The sequence below is a fragment of the Neltuma alba genome, unplaced genomic scaffold (assembly GCF_004799145.2).
Source record: "Neltuma alba isolate B1F8T4 unplaced genomic scaffold, ASM479914v2 tig00010132_pilon, whole genome shotgun sequence".
Classification (NCBI taxonomy): Eukaryota; Viridiplantae; Streptophyta; class Magnoliopsida; order Fabales; family Fabaceae; genus Neltuma; species Neltuma alba.
In genome coordinates this window covers 78,000-95,454 of record NW_021635080.1, presented here as the reverse complement: position 1 = coordinate 95,454, position 17,455 = coordinate 78,000, and the positions used below count along the sequence as shown (strand labels likewise).

At 32.9% G+C, this 17,455-nt stretch overlaps 1 protein-coding gene across 1 annotated transcript; it reads right to left on the bottom strand.

Moving 5' to 3' along the window:
• Nucleotides 1-885: 885 nt before the first annotated feature.
• Nucleotides 886-16,399, bottom strand: LOC114754343 (uncharacterized). Its single transcript, XM_028943114.1, has 12 exons — nucleotides 13,439-16,399; nucleotides 12,313-12,906; nucleotides 10,845-11,441; nucleotides 8,193-8,892; nucleotides 7,965-8,107; nucleotides 3,462-3,563; nucleotides 2,821-2,919; nucleotides 2,412-2,523; nucleotides 2,260-2,346; nucleotides 2,065-2,172; nucleotides 1,675-1,917; nucleotides 886-1,592 (listed from the first exon to the last, which is right to left on the bottom strand). The coding sequence occupies exons 1-12, from the start codon at nucleotides 16,397-16,399 to the stop codon at nucleotides 886-888; spliced, it is 6,453 nt and encodes a 2,150-aa protein (XP_028798947.1).
• Nucleotides 16,400-17,455: the final 1,056 nt, after the last annotated feature.

Below are 17,455 nucleotides of genomic sequence, written 5' to 3'. Positions count from 1 at the left end.
ATGATCTTAGAGTCTGCATTATTGTGTAGAATCCATATTGTAAATGTTATAAATTTTTTTGTCACCAATAGAGATTTTGGAAAAGATACTTAAGAACTCGTTTCAAAAGGTGGCCTAAATTTCTTTTGCTCCCCGTTTGTGTGCACGTAGTTGTTCTGGTTTATGCGACGAATTAAAATTCCAAAAAGAAAAAGCAAAATTCTCGCTTGACGTTAAGGCCTCGATCGCATAGGGAAGGGAATTTGCGTCACTTACATGTACGATGCCGTTTTCAATATCCAACAAGAACAGGGGAAAGACTCAGATAGCATAAAACATTAGAACGGATGAATTCATTAATTCAGAATTAAAGAGAGGTAAGTTGATAAAGACTTGTAATTTGCTTTATCATAAAATGTCAAACAGAGGATACCGCACATTGATCTTACCATGCTCTGTTTTAAAGCAGGTACAACAGATCTTTGTTTTGTGTTTGAATTATTATTATTATTCAATAACTTAATATTCAAAATTAAATAAATTAATATATATTTAACATTGACTGTCTTTGTGCAAAAAGAAATTAGTAAAGAAGAATATTATCAACTGCATTCAGTTCCATCCACTCAAATATAAAAATGTCAATATGTTTTGCAAACATTTTTCCACATGGAGAGCAGTCTCGTGATAACATATACATGAAGTGAACATCTTTTAATCACTCAAAAACAACAAACACGAAGCATGAAAATAAAAGTACAAGTTTCTGGTCACACCTGTAATTTTAGTGAAATTCAAAAGCATCTCTAAACACCCTCAACATTGCAGAGTTTGATATCAATAGATGAAGTGCACATCTTTTAATAACCCAAAAAAAAAACATGAAGCAAGGAAAAGAAATCCAAGCTAGAATCCAAAATGTTTATTTTTAGCAGCAATCATTTCCCTGTATTGGTTTTGCCTTGCTAGAATCTCTTGTCGGGCCTTCAAAAGCTGAGTATGATTTGCCATCACATTTGCATGCTCTTGTAACGCAGCTTCCAGGTGCTTTTGAGCCATTTCGGCCACTTGAGCTGCCTTAACCTCTTGATTTCGAGTAGCTGCAAGCATTGCCTCATTGGTCTTGAGATCACTGTCCAAACCCGTTATAATTTCTTGGATGCCATCAAAATCAGATACATCACTATTAAAAACCTTAGTCTTAATAGATTCAAGCCAGTCCTTATCAAAACCAACAAAACGAGCATCCTTTAATTTCTCTTCCAACAACCTCTTGTCTGCCTCAGTGATTGTGAAGGGTGTTCTGGTGGTTAGAATGTGGAGTATATCAATCAATACCCTATAGGATACGCACAGCATTTGGGTGCTTCGATCATTTGTAGACAGACGCAGTTGTGGGTGAGTCTTGAGTGACTCTTCCAATAAAGAAGTCTCAGAACCCTCTAATTTCATCATCTCAACTATCTCTTGCACTCCACTAACATTCAAAGCTTGGTCAGTCTCAAGAACAGAAGGTGCCGAATCTGAAGGAGTAGAAAATGGAAGCAACGAAGATTGTGCATGCTCAGTATTAATATTTGATGACTTTGTCACATCAGGATGCTTAATTTGGCCTAATAAACCATCACATTATTAGTAGAATATTTAAGTGGCCCAAAGCAACATGATCAACATTAAAGGGAATAGATAGATAACCTCTAGAACATGACAGCTCTTGTTCCATCTGCCAAAGATTGCTTGGGTCATCAGTCACATGCTCACTTGAATTTGGTTGGCCACCACGGGACGCCATTTTTGTCTTGGATTCATCTTGAGTTACATTTGTCTCATTGATGTCCTTGTCATTATTAACACCCTTGTGTCGAGTCGTTGACCGTGGAATGGGTACACCATTACCAATGACATTGGCAGGAGGCTCATCAGAAACTTTAATATCATCTGCAACACCATGAGTTCGCTGGTTAGTGGTTTCAAAACCTTTTGTCTATTTCTTCTTAAACTAGTGAAGTAATGATAGAATGAAAACTATCTAAGAATTAATCGACAAAGACGACATCCAAAGAAGAGTTCAAGGAAACTCACTACCAGTAGGCTTGCAGAGTGAAGCTTTTGAAGATTTAGCACTTCGTGGCGAGATTGCCTTAGAAGTTTGCTCACTTGAAACAGTTGCCGTACATGGCACAAGCGGGTCTCCTATGAAATCATGTGTGCGGATAATATAGTTATCAAATGCTCTAAGGATAAAAGATTTCATTTATAGAAACCAATTGAGTATCGTACCAAGAATGGAAGTCTTGGGCTTTTCTTTTAGGAAAGAGTTCTTTGCTTTTGTGTCACTTTGACGATATCGAGTAGTTATCAAGCCACCTGCGAAGCCCAAAGTAAGTAACCAATATATTACTTATAAGACAAGACACTAAAATATATGTTACCTTCTCTTTCCTCTTCCTCCTGAGATTGTGTACCATGTCTTGTCATTTCTTCTTTTGACTGTGGCTCCATCATGATTGATTCCATTTTCAGTTCTTTGTTGACTGACTCATCCTATGTAAAGATAAATATGAAAGGGACATAAGTTCAAATATCTAGCATAAATATATGTATTGATATTAGAAATAACAATAAGTCACATTTGAGCATTAATTCTATAATGAACTAAATGCTATGTTTGTAGTTCATATTACTTTTATTAGTTGTAATTAAATCAGTTGGATGATGTTTCAGTTTTCTTTTGAATTTTGGCTCTGAGGTGCACTTGAATACCACTTTTTTTTTTTTTTTAAATTGACCTGCATCAAACAAAATGGTTAGTACTTATTTTTTAGGCTGCATTTGACATACCATCCAATGTGCCTTTGCAAAATTCTGTGAGTCCAATGTAGATTGTTCTGGATCAATCATGGTTCTTTCATTTCTCGCCACTTTGCCCATCAACTCATCCTATGTGAAAGATAAATATATAAAAGGCAAAAGTTCGAACAAGCTAGCATGAATAAAGAATAATAATCTACAGGCAAAGGATGATGATGATGATGATATCACTTTTCAAGATGCATTTTATGGACCGGTTTTGTTTATAATACTTGGATATTCCCCTCGTAATCATTCTTCCAGAAAGAAAAATAGAATTACTTATGCAGTAGGATCTTTCTTTACTTTCATTGCTAGAAAGAAATTTTATTATATACTAGTTTTTTTATTTTGTATTTTGACCGATGCCTCTATTATATATAATCAAGGGAAAGTCATAGAGAAATCCCATTAAGCAACTTATTTACTAATAGATCCTATTCACATAGCGCCGGTGGTATTTACGTGTAATCCTTCATGACTAAAAAGAAATATGTCTCCTTTATCTGTTTGTTTAAGGTTTTATTAAAAAAATAGAGAATAAGTTTAACTTTGCGGTAATTTTCTTGATCAACACCTTAGTGAAAATAAAGCAAATAGATAGATAGATAAAGAGATAAGGCAAAACATACTGATTGTCCTATTACAATTGAGTCAGATGATAAATTTGTCTTCTTCGGCTTCTCAAAAGTAATACCCTCTTCGACGATCTCCTTTGCATCTTCCTTATTACCCTAACCAACACCAAATGATAAAAAGGTTTAGTTATGAATGAAAATGTTCAAATATGACATCAAATTCAAATTTTTATGCCAACATTTAGAGTGCAAAAGCATGGTTTGCTTCAAGATAATTTTGAAACAGAGAAAGAGAAAGAAAATGAATATACTGCACTAGTGAATGGCGGCATATGATTAAAGCTTGTAGACATAATCATGCTGGTGACAAGAGAAAGTAAGAAAATGCCATTAACAAAAATAATATGTGTATAGCAATGAAATGAGACATACTCTTGTGAAATTTGAGGAACTAGTTGTGGTTTGTTGGGGTTCTAAGGCTTGTCTTCCATTTGTATGGAAAAAAAGATTCTGCTCTGGCTCTCCCCAAATTTTAGAATCTTGATTTTTACAGTCATCAGAAAATTGAGTGGTTGTAGTTTCTGCAAGTACATAATAATTTTTAATTAGAATTAATGACGGACTTCTTTGAATGCATACCATAAAAAGAAAATTTGGAACAATCATGTACTATGGAAGATTTTTCCAATTTCTTATATTAAAACCTGAATAATGAGCTTTTCATATGTTTGCATGAATGCATTTGAATAATATTCCTATTCCTTTTGTGCGTTAGGTCACCTGTATCAACTCTTATATTACCATTTCCACTTGGGACGATGGCATGGCCAAGAGATTTGTTAGAAGCTTGAACATCATCTACAACATTAGAAGTTTGTTGGTTAGTGGTTTTTAAATATTTCTTCCTATATTAATGAAGAAACATAATGTTAAAATGAAAACCATCCAAAATATAATTGTAAAAGCAAATAAAGATTTATAATAGGTAGAATCACTTATAAGGCATAGACTAGAGTCTTGTGCAAGGTTAGTGACACTCCTCATAGCAAGATTAGCTTCTGCGGTGTATGAATAAAACTTGAATGAAATGTCACTATAAGATGACAACAAAGAAAATCACCATTGGAAGGCTTGGGGAGAACGGTTGAAAGACTTTGATTGAGGCTTGTTGAAGCTTTTGTTGACATAGGACTCAATGGCAAGATTGCCTCAAAAGTTTGCTTGCTCGAAATAATTGTTAAAGGTGGCACAGTTGGGTCATCTATGAAAAAATGATTATTATATCAAAACAAATGATGAAATACCTCATTGAAAGAAAGAAACAAGTACCATCCATAGAGGTTTTGGACTCCTCTGGTAAAGAACTGCTACACCTCATGCCACTTATTCGAGGACGTCCAGTTGTTATCAAGCTCTCTGTAAAACCCAAAATAAATAACCAGTATTTCCTACAAAACTAACACATCAATATTTTACCTTCCTCTTCCTCTTCCTCTTCAAAAATCTTGGCACTTGCATGAGTCTTGTCTCTTGTAGGAAGAACAGTGAAGTTGGAACTTCTATGAATTGGCGCCTTCTATTAGAAACCAGTGGCCATATAAAACAATGATGATAAGTTAGTGTAGTTGTTTTCTTTGTACTCTATCCAACACCCCAATATATAAAAAGAAGCTTTATGGAGATCGGCTAACAAATAAGTCTTAAAAGAATTTTGAATCCAATGATGAAAAGAAGCTTTACTTAGTTCATGTCAAATTCTTTAAAAATTTGGAACACACACACACACACACACTCTATTTATCTGCGTTAGAGTTTATTGTTGGCATTTAAAATATCCCATTCAAATTATATGTTTTTCTTCTACCAACTAAATTTTTTAGAAAAAAAACATAATTGGGTTCATATCACAACTTTAAAGCACGGAAAGAAAACTATTGTGTAATAGAGACACAAATAGAGAATAAAAATCTATAAATAAAAGACAATTAGTCTCAGTTTTGGTGGTACTTCTCTTAAATCAGTTCTAATTATTCTGCATGAAAAAGAATTAATTTTTTAGCTAATATTTAGTAGTAATTATAGCATTTGAATTTTGAATACTGATTAAATAAGACCCAAAAGTTGAAAAATATAGTGAATTTATGAGCAAAAGTTTAAATGACAGAAAATTATAGAGCAAAGTTACAATAATTAAAAAAAGGCCCAAAAATTAGAGAAAAGTAGAGAAAAGATTTTCAAAGCATATTTGAGGTTTAGGGACATTATTTAAAGACTAAATTACGCGTTTGGTTCTTGAATTGTATAAAAGATTTCAATTTGATCCCTTAGTTAAAAAAAATATATTTTTGATTCTTTAATCCTAAAATAGTTAGAGGCTAATATTCAGCCTTAAAATTTTAGAAAAATTATTTTAGGAGCTGGAGAAGCTAATAAAAAAAATCTTCATACAAAGTGTCCCAGACTAAATTTCGGAATTTACTGGGAAAGTTTTGTACTGATTAGTGATGGGTACAATGGCAATTTCACTTTCTCAAGCCTGAAAAGAAAAATGAGCCAATGGGTAGTCCAATTTAAAAAGTATTGTAAAGAGCATCAGATTTGTTGGGTTGGGATTCATGAAATGCCAACATAAGATGCTTATGTAGTAAGCTCGCCTCTATCTAAACCACTATATTTAAAGTTCATTTTGGCCCTTGCAACAGCGCGCAGAGAGAGAGAGAGAGAGCTAGAGCTGAGGAAAGGTGAAGAAGTAATCGAAGAAGAAGGAAAGTTCTCCCCTCACATGCAACTGAACCTTAAACCTTATTATTCCATCAATATTTTTCCAGTGGCTGTGTGTTGCGCAAATAGAAGAGAGGTTTAAATATGGTTTTCAAAGAGAGAAAGGGAGGGACGCATGCATTAAGCTATAAAAATCATATTTAGATGATGGATGGGGGTTGATTTTATTCCATGCATGTTGATATGTGTGAGAAGAAGTGGATTTTTGAAGCTGGAGTTTCTGTTCCAGGGGAGTATTTATTTAACTTCTCTTACGGGAGCTGAAATCTGGAATTCAGAAGCTGATTTTTTCCCACTGTTATAATGTTTAATTACGTACTAAGTTTATAATTAAGTGGGAACTAAATAATAGTAAACACCTAAAGCCCTCAAAGTGAAATATGGATGAAGTGAAGTGGCTAAACCGAGTTTTATTCTCTTCCCTTGTTCGGTCAAAGTAACTGGAACATTTTAAAATGTGAAGGGAAGGCTACCCAAAACTTTAGAAGTGGATGAACTACACATGTAAAGGGTCTAGTGGCTCTTGTATAGTGATTATGGGCAACTGGAACATCATCAAATCATTTTGTGAACTTTAATTCTTATCCCCTGCTTGGACAGCACCCTTTAGATGTTTATTGAATTAAAAATTTTGTCACTCAGAGAGGTTTAAATGTTACTGTTTTGATATGTTATAACATGGAACAATTGTTCTAAATTCCCGTCCAGCACCTAAGGCGTAGTTAAAGGCCCCTAGCTTGTGTTTGGTGGCTCTTTTAGAGTGTTTGGCAAGAAGAGGATTAAATTTTATAAGTCTACTATTAAGCCCTGTTTTTTGATAGCATAGTTTTAGTAAGAGGAAGTCAAGTTTTGGTTAAATTTCAATATGATAATGAGCTTAATAGGGACCTTGGTGTAGTAGCAAGTCTCTAGCATAAGTTTGGGTCTATTAAACAAAAAATTAAAGTTGTAAGGTGAACATTGATTAATTTATCCGATGGTTTCAGATGTAGTACAGTAGTATTTGGGGGGGGGGAGTTAAGAATTAGTTAGAGCATAAAGCTTTTTCAAGAGCTAAATTCAGAGTTTTGAACCACTATTTTTGGAGCTATATTGTATTAATTATGAATTTTTAAAGTATTTTAGAAAATCTCATCCCAACAATTGGAAGGCATTAGCGATAGAACCTATAGTGTTTTGGGAAAAAAGTTTTTAATTGTTTGACTTTCGGGGATTCTAAGGGGTCATAAGTAGTTATTAAATGGCTAAACATCTTTAATTAGTGAACCTAAATAAGGTTTGATGGTAACTTTATTTCCTTCCTTTGTTAAAAGAAATATTATTATTTACTAATTTTTTTATTTCAGATTTTCAACCCACTCCTTAATAAAATTAAAATAAACTCCGAAAGGTTTGCCACCTTATAAAATTAGAATCAAATTATGTAAAAAAAAAAAAATCAATCAAATGATGATGATGTCTTTTTGGTATTTTCAAAATAGCATGCTTATCAAAATGGAATTATATATTGTTTCTTGAATACCCTGTCCAAAACTATAAGTTTTTTCGCCCAGTTGATGTCAAATTCATTAAGCAGTTGGAATACACACACTTGTGTGTACATGCGTGTGGGTGTGTTTTCAGCATTTTAAATATGATCTTCAAACTCTGTTTTTCTTATAACAAGGATAAATTTTTTACCGTTGTGACAAAATTAAAATAATCAAGCATGCATATAATCATGATGGGGACCATTGAAGAAGCGGTAAAATGATGCCATTAGCAACAAAATCATACCTCCGTGAGGGATTGTTGTGTTGTTTCTCCTATATTTAAAAATTGTTCGGTACTGAGATGAGAAGAAAGCTTCTCCTTTGCTTTTTCTTCAACTTGAGAATATGTTGTTTCAGGGCCTACTTGAAGTTGGGTAGTTGAAATTTCTGAAAGTAAGATCTTAATGTTACAATAAAACACATACAGTAATGTCCAATTTTGTAGAGAATAAATACTTCTATGAATGCATACCATAAAAAGAAAACTTGGGACAATCATCCACTTTCGTGTTATAGTCTCCTTTCAAAGTTTGAAAATCAATCCCATGGCAGAGACTAACAAGGTTGGGAAGATATATGAGCTCCAATTGATGTAATTGTTGAAGCACATCCTTCATGACCATCTCTTTCATCTCTCCTTGTCTTACCAATACATGCTCAAGTTCATTGGCTCTACTTATCTCCAAAGATCTTAGTTTTGGAAGGATACTAGAAACAGTGATAGAGAACAAGTACCTCAATTTGTCACAATCATTGACAGAGACTTGTTCTAAGTTGGGAAAGCATGGTTCATGGCACAAATGATGATCATCATCATTTGTTTCATAATCTTTTTCAACAATGTTAACTAATTCCTCACATTTTGATATTCTTAGTTCCGTCAACATTGGGAGGCTTTGCACTGTAGAAGTGGAGAAGATAACTTTGAGCTTTTTGCATCCACTAATGTATAGCTCCTGAAGACTATGGAGGTATATGATATGTTTAGGCCCCACACATATATTCACCAACTCGCTTAGATTCTGCAAGTTCAACATTTGTAAACTTGATGTCAATGGTTCAGGTCCCTCCCCATTTTGTTCTGTGTTCAAATGTATCAAATCAACAATTTCTTTTATTTTGGAGTCACAAACTATTAGAGTTTTTGAAGTTTGGCCGCACATCTCCACTGCCTACAAAATCCATAAAAGATAAATCAATTCCAAATTTATTTTTCTAACAAAAAGAACTTTAAAATGGGCAGTCCAGTTTCAACAAAATCATGGTAGAGTTTACAGTGACTGAAACTACTAAATAAAAATTCATAAGAAACAAATATATTTGAATGTTAAATATAAATGTTATTTTTTCACACATGTATGTCTGAAAACAACAACGAAAAAGCCCTTATAGTTTACAAAAATAGAGAATTAGTGAGGTAATATTATTATTTTCTGCTTCTTTACGAGATCATATGAATGAAGTAGGGAGAAATATTATTATAATATAACTTATCAAATGGGGGAATATATTAACACTAGCACGAGAAGTAGAACAGAGTCATACCTTTTTTTCCTGTTGTTTTGTATGCCAACAAAATAAAAAATCTTTGAAAGGTCTTGTAAATTCTAAAAATCCTCCCAAAAGAATGGACAACCTTGGAGATAACCCTCTCAAATAGTAGTTTTCGGGGTAAATGCTAACAAGTCGTGGCACACCATTAATTGAAAGATCTTTCAAAGTAGGGAAGTCCATGTGGATTTTGATACCCTCATTCTGATGAGTTATATTGTGTTCATGTTGGCTTCTTCCAATATACATATTTTGATACCCTCAACAAAGGAGCCCCTATGATATCCAAAGACTCCAGATATGCATGGCATTTGAAAGCATATGCGGGGAATAAATATTCCAATGCAGTGCAGTCATAAAGTCGTAACCGTTTCAACTTTGGAAAGATGAAATTATAGTTCATATGAGTTCCAGCATCTGACTCGTCTTCTACAATGCACTTCAGTTTATGACAGCTCCTTATTGTCAAATCTTCCAACAAAATTGTAGAGGCAAGGGATAGAGTTGACAATGATATTAAGTTGCAACATCTCCATAGGTGTACTTCTCTAACATTCTTCAATGATTGCGCCAACAAGATTTGAGATGCATGGAAAGGAGGAACTCTACCAGTAGATGAATTTAATTCCTACAAACACAAATCTTTAAAAAGTTATATCTATCACCAACAGAATAAATACTCTTGTTTTAAAAATAAACAATATGCAAGATTGGAACATATAATAATACATAATAAATCAAAGATATTTTTAACATAAAACATTTAGTAAAATAAATCATTCTTATTCCAAAACAAACAATCAGTGAAGATTTATTGAAAAAAAACAATCAGTAAAATCTGAGTATGTAAATTTTTTATGTAGTCATGTCATATACAACAAATAATATCAGAGCAAATAAAAACTTAATTCAACTCTTTATGAGCTCCCTTACACCCCATTCCATTTGATAATTTGTTAATAAAAAATTACGTAAAATGTTAATAATGTAAAAAAAAAAATCTTTTCAATTTAAAATGACTACTCCCTTTGTGTGTGCTATTCTGTCCGACATATGGATAAAGATCGGAATCTGTAAAACATTTTCAATTTGACCCCAAATGTTTTATTTAATAAATAATTAAATTATCCACATACCTAAGTATTGATGTCAATAAGGCACTCAAAGCTTGAGATTTTATCTGACATTTTGAAATCATTAAGACCAAATTAACGCTAATTAAAACACCAAACGGGTTGAAACTTTGAGTAATAGAAGTTTCATTTTCCCAAATATATATATATATGGAGCTAAATGACGTAATTTTACGTGTTAATTTGCATAATCCATTCATAACCTTTTTTTATTCGAAGTCCTTATTGGTAACCATATATTAATATCACCCTTGTTAGGCAACAATTAATTCAATATTTGTTAATAAACAATTAATCTAAAAGCTAAATTGAGCGGAAAAAAATGCTCAACATATAAAGACGGTCATAAATAATTTCATTTTGATCAAACAATACCCCATTTGTAATTAACATTATCAAAACAGAACAAATAATATGTACAGAAGTTAAAGAGAGTATACCTCTGAAGTCGTCAAATTCACCATATCATAATCATCGAAAGATTTAATGCCGCAATTCAAGATCTTGATTTTCTGAAGAGATGACAGATCCATCTTATAATTCTTGGCACAAATGCTTTTGATCTTTCGCGCATCTTCGATGGAGAGGGTCGCCAAAGCAGGGAGTTCGAAATGCAGCTCTTCATTTTGCTGATCTTGCTGGTAGTTCCCAACAACATATTTTAGTTCAGGAACTTTCCCAATAGTCAAAGACTCCAATTTTTGAAGACCACCAGATATTGATGATTGAAATACAAATTCCAACTCCTCACAATCGTTAATTTCCAGATTCTCCAGTGTTGGGAAAATGGAACAGTAATTGTTATTATCAACTTGAGCGTCTCCATCATCTGTTGTGATGCACTTCAGTTTATGACATCCCCATATTCTCAAACTTTCCAACGAAACTGTTGAGGCCGCAACGGAGAGAGTTGATACTGATATTAAGTTCCCACATTTCGCAAGTTCTATATCCCGTACATTCTTCAATGATTGGACCAAAAGGATTTGAGCTGCCTTGGAAGGAAAACCTCCACATGTGGATGGTAGATCTAAATCCTATAAATACAAATCTTTAGAAAGTTATATTTATCGCCAAGAAAATAAATCAATCTTATTCCAAAACAAACAACATATAAAATATAAATATACGTTAATACATAATAAATAAAAATGTTTTAAACAAAACAGCAATCGCTAGAATAAATCATTCTTATTCCGAAGGCAGCCAAAATTTAAAGATGCAATAATTTTTATGCAGTAATATACAACAAATAATATCAAAGCGTAACCATGGATCAAAATAATAATATCCTTTCATTTCTTTTTCAAATATATTTTTATGCAAAACTAGGGGAACGCTTTATTAGTTCTATTACCGCATTCAATATATTTTATACTCTGTTAACAAAATTTTGAATAAAATGATTCAAATATATTTAAAATGTTTATTGCCGGTGAGGTATTCAAATTCAACTGTCCAAACAAACATTGGAATCTGTAAAACATTTACAATAAATCATTCTTATTCCAAAACAAACAATACGTAAAATTTGCATATAGTACATATATAGTAAATCAAATCAAAATATTTTTAACATAAAAAATAATGAATAAAATAAATCATTCTTATTCCAAAATAAATATTTAGTAAAGTAGTTTCAATTTGATCCATATGTCCTAACTAATATTAATTTGGTCCATACAGTTTCATTAAATAAATAATTAAATTATCCTAATATGTAAGTCAGATAATTAAACGTGAAAGTAAATGATTTCAAAATGTTAAATAAATTGAATGCGGTGTTATAATTATTAATAGTAGTAGTTAACGAAAGAGCATATCTCATTTTCTTTTTCTTTATATTTCACTTTTGAGTAAGCATACCGACAGAGAACAAACAACATCAAGATAAAAAGAGAGCATTACCTTTGTGGTATTCAAATCCAGTTGTGCTTTATCTGAACAAACATTTCGTAGAGATGGTGACACCATTTTATAATTCATGGGACCAATGCTGATGAACTTAGGTACTCTCTCTAAACAGAGGTCCTCCAAAGCAGGGAGATCAAAGTGCCACTTGTCATTCTGATTTTGATTGGATAAATGATGCTGATGCTGATGCTGGTATTTCTCAATGACATATGTTAGCTGAGGAGCATCTTCAAGAGTCAAGGACTTTAAATTCTTAATTTCTATAGATATCGCAGACAGAAATAAAAATTCCAAGTCCTTGCACTCTAAGATATGAAGTTTCTGTAACTTTGGGAAAATGGAACTGCAATTTATTTGGTCTTTATAATCATCATCCTCGCTTGTTACCAATTGCTTCAGCCCATCATAACATCCGATCGTCAATTCTTCCCATGATATCACGGATGCCATGGATAAAGTGAACAAAGTTGATACTGAATTTGAAGAGGGAGATGCAAGTGTCATCATCCTGATATGACGAACATGGAGTGCTAGTTGTCTCACAAGGGTAGGAGCAGTATAAATCCATATCTTTGATGCAAGTAATCCCTTCAAAAATACAGTGTTGTTTACGCAATCGTAATGCTCATAGATTTCTAATCTAGGAAAATAACTTAGAGGTAATGAAGATTTTTGTTGTGGTAGATGATGTGTAATTTGGTTTGAAATCTAGGAAACTATTGTTATCCGATTATAATTTCAAGAAATTCAACAAAGATATATCATAAACTTTTTATGTGTTAAGCATTGTTAACTATATTTCTTGCAATAAAAGGCATGTCTGCATGCGCATGAATATTTTTGTGTGTGTATTTTTACCGAGGAACAATTGTTACAACAAGATGTATTTACAAACTCTTGTTCCAGATTCAGTCAATCATGCAAAAACAAATACTTCAAATTAATTTTAAATAATGTATCATACCAAGGATCACAATAACTATTTATAACACCCATACCTCATTTTATTTAATTGTAAATCACTTTTCTTTTTGAAGTGATTAACAATGAATAATTCACAAGGGAGAGACTTGAATGTGAAAAAAATCTGAACATAAATAGGGAAGTGAACTGATCATACCTGTGGGATTCCTTCGTCAAGTAATCTCCCTGTAGAAACAGCAACATCAGCCTCTTCACTTGTCGCCTTTGATTTAAAACAACATAGTTGACCCCAAGGAAAAGAACGTGTCCTGGTGCTTGGAGGCGTGGGTGCTGGCTGTTGGGGTGATGAAGAGGTGGATTTTTCATACTCCCTAAAAACACCATCCAGACTTGGTAGTCTAACAAGTCTCATTCTTTCCAGAGAAGGAAGCATAACATTGACCTCTTGGAACTTATCAAATATATATTTCAACTTCTCGCACCACCGTATGGTTATTCCTTCCAGAGGCCATCCACCGTGAAGGATTGGCAATATTATTTCTAAATTGTCACAACTATCAATTTTAAGAATTTTAAATTTTGGAAACAAAGTGTCACAACTCTTTTGATCATTATCACCATCACCACGACCTATTTCCCCTCTTGAACTTTTATCTTCGACAATGCATTCCAATGCATCACATCTCTTAATTTTTAACTCCTCTAACTGTGAAAGACTTTGAGCAGTGGATGGGAGGAAAATTGAAGTTAGCTTTCGACACTTGTCTAATTTCAAGGTCTTAAGATGACAAAGGTTATAGTGGCCCTTAAATAATATATTGCTTAGTCCCATTTTAGAAAGATATAGTCCAACTAAATTGGAAAAAGCATTCTTCACATCAAAGCGATTGTTCACAGCATCAATGAGACATTGCATGTTGGGCCAAAAATCCAATTGAAGAATGATCAAGTTAGTCATGCCTCTATTGTCTAGCATAACAATATCAGGGACAAGATTTTTCTGTTTTGTTTCTCCATAACCTTTTAAGATAAGAAGCTCAGCTGTTTTAACAAGTTGCTTAAATGTTGCCTCAGAGATTAAATGCCTTAAATTACTTGCCTTAAGGCATCTTGACAGGGAACCACGTTGCTCAAAATAATCTAAAAATTCATCCTGACCATCACAAGATATTTGATATATCTGTGACGTATGAAAAGATGCTTTATGAGAAATTGTATTTTCTACTTCCTTCTCATCATACTGATTTCTCACAAAAGTCAACTCCTGTAGCTTTGGGCATGCTTCAATCAGTTCAAAAGGATTACTCATATTGATTTTACAATTTTCTATCCTTAAGAATCTCAACTCTAGCTCAAAATTTTCTCCAGGTGATTTAATAATTGAACAATCATCAAACCATAGACTCTCAAGATTTGGTAACCTTCCCAACATAGAGATGCCATTGGATAATGTAAAATTTCCTATTTTTAGAGTTCGAATATTTTGTAATGACTGAATTGATGGAAACAGTGATGGAGCTGAAATTTGATAGAAAGCTTCACTCCATAGAAACAAACCACTGAGCTTTTTCATCCCTGTAAAGAATGTATCAAGGACTTCCAAATCTTCTAAGTTGTCTAGAACCCAAAGTAAAACCTCAAGGTTTCTACCATCAAAGTGTCTTGGAAATGAATTGCTTTTCCAAAATAAACATTGCAAGCCCTTTTTAGGCTGTTTAGATTCAATGACAGATTGAACATCATTTTCTCCTATCAATAAGGCTACTTCGTGAACCAAATCATGCATCTTTACACATTCCCTCTCCGCATTCAACAATAAAGAAGAATCTAGGAGTTCCACTATAGCATCAAGTACTTTTCTTCTTCTCTCATTATAGTCATCAACTTCCCCAAAAGGGCCCATTCCTACACCAATTCTGATTAAAAACTCCATCGGAATCTCAAAATCTTCGGGGAGTAGGGAAGATATCAATAAGAGCTTTTTGGCTTTTTCATTTTTCAAATTATCATAGCTCCATTTCAAACCTTCATAGACCCCTTTTAAATCATCATCACAAACCCTAAATATTGACTCACCACTTTCCAAGTTCCGCAAAGCTTCCTTCCAAACTAAAGAAGGTCGCCCTTTTAATGATCTAGCTACAGCAACAATTACAATTGGTACTCCATGGCAATGCTCCACAATATTTTGTGCCAAACTCTCCAAATTAGAGGAACTACTCGTATGCCTGAGGAAAAGAGACAATGCTTCCTTATCGGTCAATGCTTCTAGATGAATGTTTCTTTGGCAATCCATTTTTCTACAAATCTCTTGAATCCGGGTGGTTATCAATATAGTGCAACCCTTATGCAGGTGGGGAGGAGGAATCGCCAACTCTTTTGTGGGATCAAACTCCATCCACACATCATCTAGTACTATTAGAAGTTTTTCTTTTAATGCTCTGATTTTGGCCAATATTTTGTGATGGGGTACTTCTTCCTCTCCATTCTCTAATTTCAAACCCAAAGTCCTAGCAATTTCACCTCGAAGCTTTTTGAAATCTGGAAGCTTAGAGACAACAAGAAAGATGACTTTTCCGAATATGGATCCTTCAAATTTAGCACCTACTTCTATTGCCATTGAGGTTTTGCCTGTTCCCCCTAAGCCTTGCAATCCAATCATATTGTTTTCTTCATCTTCTAGTGCCTTTTTAAGTACTTCAAATGTTGACTTTCTACTCTCAAAATGAATAAAATTTGGTGAGCAATGGTATTTTATACCTAGAAGATCAATTGGACTTGCCACTATGTCAAAGTTACTTCTCTCTCGAAGTTTGTCAATATCTAGAGTCCGTTTTGCCAAGTCTTTGCCCTTTCGATATTGACGCCAGCAATTGATACACAAGTCATTAAAGCATTTCTCTTTCTTAGTGTCAACATCAATGAGTTCTCCAGCTTCACGTGTCCATTGTAGTGCTACAGACGTGACAAGAGAAACACCCCTAGCTTGATCAATTATTCTCCTCACGTCTTTGAGTTTTGCATTCAATCTTTCCTCTGCGTGCTCACACTCTTGAACATAACTATTGAAGCAACATAAATATTGAGCTTCATTTTTCACCAAGTTCACTAAACTTAGGGTTTCGTTCTTTACAAGTTCAGCAGGGATGCTCTCCATCTAACATGAAAATAAAGTTAATGTTATTCTATCTTTCTATCTTGATTTAAGTTGTGAAATAACACATAATGATTTTAATAAGATGAAAATGAAGAAGACTAACTAAAAAAGGGGCAAAATGTATACTAATTTGGTACTTAGTATAATCATCTTAGAAAGTAAGTAAAATAAATGAATATGAATCCCGAAAGAAATTCGCTATAGGTCATATATATGACTCAACTAATGCATTTTGAAGTTGGATTTGGATAGTGGTTTTAAATCGAAGGTCACTTAGACTATATTAAAATTGAAACCCATGAAATTAGAGGCTAAAATTACTTTTAATATTCCAAAAAAACATATGTATAAATTGAAATATTTTTATGATTTTGGTATTCATCCTTAGATTTAGGTAAAACTACTACTAGTAAAGAAGAAAACGTGATCATGGTTTTGCTTTTAAGGGGAGAAATTCTATTGGAGTGCTCTAATGCTCCTATCCTAATTGATAAACAAAAATATGATTTAAAAATGATAACTATATGAAATTTAGATTTCTTAAAAAATCTAAAACACATAAAATTTAAAAAATATATGATGTTTTAATTATATTGATCATAAATATATGTTGTTTCTTTAGTAATTACGTGATAGACTTTACCTTTATATTAACTTAGCAAATATTTAAAACTATAGTCCATAAATATCAATATTTTTATAAGGTGCAATGTATACACGTCCACAAACTAAACTTTCCCTGTCTAACGCTGAGAGAAGAATGTCTCCAGTAACTTCTATCTCCACTTAATTTTTCCATCATTCGATTAACTTCTAATGGTTGAGATTTAAAATTGAGTAAAAATATTATTAAAATATGAAATATAATAAAAATTTATCATATTAAATTACTTATATCAAATTTTAACATTTAACAGTATAAATGTATTTTTTATTATTTAATATTTAATATTTTAATAATGTCCTTATAAAATAAAGCTTAGCCATTGAAATTTGATCTAATGATGGAAATATTAAGTGGAGAGGAAGTAGAGAGAGGGGTTAGGGGAGACATTC

Coding starts and splice junctions, on each gene's coding strand:
- LOC114754343 (XM_028943114.1), bottom strand. CDS start 16,399: ATGGAGAGCATCCCTGCTGAACTTGTAAAGAACGAAACCCTAAGTTTA. Junction 8,108..8,192: donor TCCCAAGTTTTCTTTTTATG/GTATGCATTCAT, acceptor TCTTACTTTCAG/AAATTTCAACTACCCAACTT. Junction 2,920..3,461: donor CAATTGTAATAGGACAATCA/GTATGTTTTGCC, acceptor TCTTTCACATAG/GATGAGTTGATGGGCAAAGT.